General features: G+C 51.0%; 1 protein-coding gene across 1 annotated transcript in view; it reads right to left on the bottom strand.

Moving 5' to 3' along the window:
* Positions 1–3,146, bottom strand: part of RAB29 (RAB29, member RAS oncogene family) — a 5,754-nt gene that overhangs the window by 2,331 nt on the left and 277 nt on the right. Inside the window, exons 3-4 of the mRNA XM_009327431.1 lie at positions 1,199–1,380; positions 8–43 (exon numbers count right to left, since the gene is read on the bottom strand). Of these exons, the coding sequence (XP_009325706.1) occupies positions 8–43; positions 1,199–1,380 (218 nt within the window). The remainder of the gene's footprint in view (positions 1–7; positions 44–1,198; positions 1,381–3,146) is intronic.

The raw sequence follows: 3,146 nt of genomic DNA, 5'->3' as shown, positions 1-3,146 counted from the left end.
GATCCACTTCATCTCTTGTCACTGCCCATGGGGAAAGGTCGCACTGTAAAACAAGAATCAGTCATTTTCAGTTTAGCCTTTTAATTTTTAAGCTGGGAGGAGAATTCTCCCCCTCAGCCATTTACTGCCTGTGTGCAGGCAGGCAGGCAGCAGGTAGGCTCAGCCCTTCACATCTCCCAGATCGCAAGCTGATAGAGAGTTCTTAGGGCAAGGTTCTTAATGGGATGTTGCAAGCAGCAATATATTTATCTCATCTGAGATACTAACACACCTCAGTCAAGCATGTATGGAATGGAGGTTCATCCAGCAGAGGACAAGAAAGCATTGTCGCTCATCCAAAATTTGCCCGGCCTCTCGGCAGCAAGGAAACGTTACTGGTGTGGTGCCACCGAGGCAGCCACGCTGATGCCAATGGGATGTACAAAGAGGCAGTCAGAAAACCTGTCCCATAACAGCTTGTATTAGTGTGACTGCAGTGCGTACAGTCACACAGATTTCCCTAACGCAGGCAAAATCGCTACCTTAAAACAGCTACCGGGGGAAAGCATTATTTGTGAAGAAGTGGAGAAGAAAAGCCGCTCTCCTGCCCACCCATCACGTTTTTGAGCCGTGTACAGTTTCAGGCTCTCTCAAACCAGGCAAGTCTCAAACTGAATCTGGAAAGGGCTGCTGAGCCAACGCTGGCATGTGAAGAACATAAAGGTAGTTCTTAAATGAAAGAAAAATAAATCATTAAAAGACAGCAACCAATCTACACAGTGAAACTTGACATTGCATCCAAATGAAAACTAGACATCCCTCTGGCAGCTCTGAACAGAAACTTTACCTGCAGCGTCACACACAACCTTCCCAGGCTACTGCAAGTTAGAGACCACAAAAAAGAGGGGGAAAAAAAAAAGCTTTATAGCCCAGGAGCTACAGAGCTCGAGCTCCGACAGCACAAGGCACTGCATCCTAGGACAGAGGAGTTGTTAACACCTCCTTAGCGCCATCCGTGTATTAAGTCCTAGCAGTGTCCTAGTTAAGGAGGAGAATCCTTGCTAGAGAAAGAAAATTCAAGGAAGAGTCAAGGAAAGGATTAAAAAGACCACGGGCTATGGGACAACTCTGGGCCAGGCTTAGTGCTAAAGGGGTCTCCTTCCATTTTGCACTCCCTTGCACACACACAAACACACACAGCGCGGCTAGAGCTGCTCACTTTGTTAGCCAGCAGTAGGCAAGGCACGGGGTTCCCGTCCGGCAGCATGAGCTTGCTGTCCAAATCCTGCTTCCACTTCTGGCTGTTGCTGAATGTGCTGATGTTGGTGACATCAAACATGATAATGCAGGCTGACGCCTCCCTGTAGTACAGCCGGGTCATGGATGTGAAGCGTTCCTGCCCTTCAGGATCAAAAGGAAAAAAACCCACCCCACCCCACCCCCGAGTTACCATTTTTAGATTTGTTCACGCAAATAAGATGCTCATCACGGTACATCATTTTCTCAGCTGACACTAACAATCTCCACTTAAATAATGAGGAAATACAGGCATTGGGATGCGTCCTGCCTGGGGTACCTCAGCACTGCAGCCACAGAACTGGAACAAACTGGGGAGTTCTTAATCCTGACCCAGACACTCAGACGTCCCAGAAATACTTGCATTACTCCCAGCGTAACAATTTAAATTTAGCGTCCCCGACCACACGTTCACCTCCCCCCGAGCAGAATCCTGCCAGCAGCAGGGTGCCTGGCCACCACCAGCCGTCCCTGCTCCGGCAGGACCGTGCCACCAGCGCGGACTCGTGCTGCTGCCTTGCTGCGGGCACAGCGTTACAGACCAGGCTCTCCGGAGGGAGAAATTCGATACTAAACAGAAACCATTAAAACTCACATACACTGTTATTACTGTTTAAACCTTATGGCCTGCCTGTACCACCGAAACTGCATCCAGAGAGTAATTCCGCTGTGCTGCTGCGTGGTTTGATTGTACTTGCGTAGACGGGACACACCACAAAGCATTCACATTGCATCAGATGGGTCAACGACACGGTGAAAACCAGCATTTCTGACACCGGAGAGATTTCACTGTGGGCTCCCATGCAGCCCCGTAGCTGGTCAACAGGCTTTTTGCTCTGAAGCCATCGAGAACTGAGCACTTTGAGTTACCTCAAACCATCTGACCTTCTTTGCACACCTCCGAGGGGGAAGGCAGTGCCGCAGGGACTATCGGTGCGTGCATCCCCTTCTGCTCGGGGCAGGACAAGAGCACTGTGACCAGCGTGGCCGCTCTGCTTTCCAAATCTTGAATGCCTTTTCTGGGCTGAAATTGAAATCAGTTTCTTGCTGCAATCCTCTTGCTGCAAACTTCTCCTTCCTGTTTTCTTTTTAAGGATTCCAGACGCACGCGTCTGAGCAGCGAAACCGGAGGAAACCACAACCCTGTTTTCCTCACCCCTCTAGATCCAGAGGTGCCATTTTAGAGTCGCTACTGCACCGGCCTGTCCTTGGTCTTCTGCTGCTAGGGAGATTCGGGAACCGCGTTTCTCTGCACCTCTCTGGGGAGCGGGTGCTCCTCACTCCACTGCATACAACGCTGTCCCCCGGAGCGTGCCCCACTCCTGAGCCAGCCCCCCCCCGGACCGTGCCCCACTCCTGAGCCAGCCCCACCACCTCGGGGGCACGCAATGGTCTCCTCTTGCCATGACTGCCCCCAAGGGACCGCTGGCTCTGCTCGCACAGGTCACTGAGCAGCCAGATCGCAACCTCCCAGCCCCACTCCTGATCCTGGCAGCCAGAGCAGCGCCAGGCCAGTGGAGCTGCTCCACGCTTAGACACAAGGATCAGGCCTTCCTGGCTATCATGCCAGAAATCAGGATTTTAGCAGAAGACTCGGAGCTGAGAAGTTACACATCCAGCTACAAATCAGCCTGTTTCCCCATTCACTCTGCTCTGGCTTTGAAATTGAAAAGAAAGCCTCGATAGGATTTATCATCTGCACTGCTGTGTTCTTTGCAGATGGGCTTTTGATTAAATATTTAAATTACTACTGCAAACTAGAGACAGCACTGCAAACCAGAGCAGTCCTGCCCCTTGGATCCACAGGCTTTTAGGATTTATTTTTGTAGCAAACTCCTACTAAAGCAAAGAAAAAGAAGGGGGGGGGGGGG

This window comes from Pygoscelis adeliae, unplaced genomic scaffold, assembly GCF_000699105.1.
Source record: "Pygoscelis adeliae isolate BGI_AS28 unplaced genomic scaffold, ASM69910v1 Scaffold197, whole genome shotgun sequence".
Classification (NCBI taxonomy): Eukaryota; Metazoa; Chordata; class Aves; order Sphenisciformes; family Spheniscidae; genus Pygoscelis; species Pygoscelis adeliae.
Note: the sequence above shows the minus strand (reverse complement) of the source record. Positions and strands in the feature narration are given on the sequence as shown.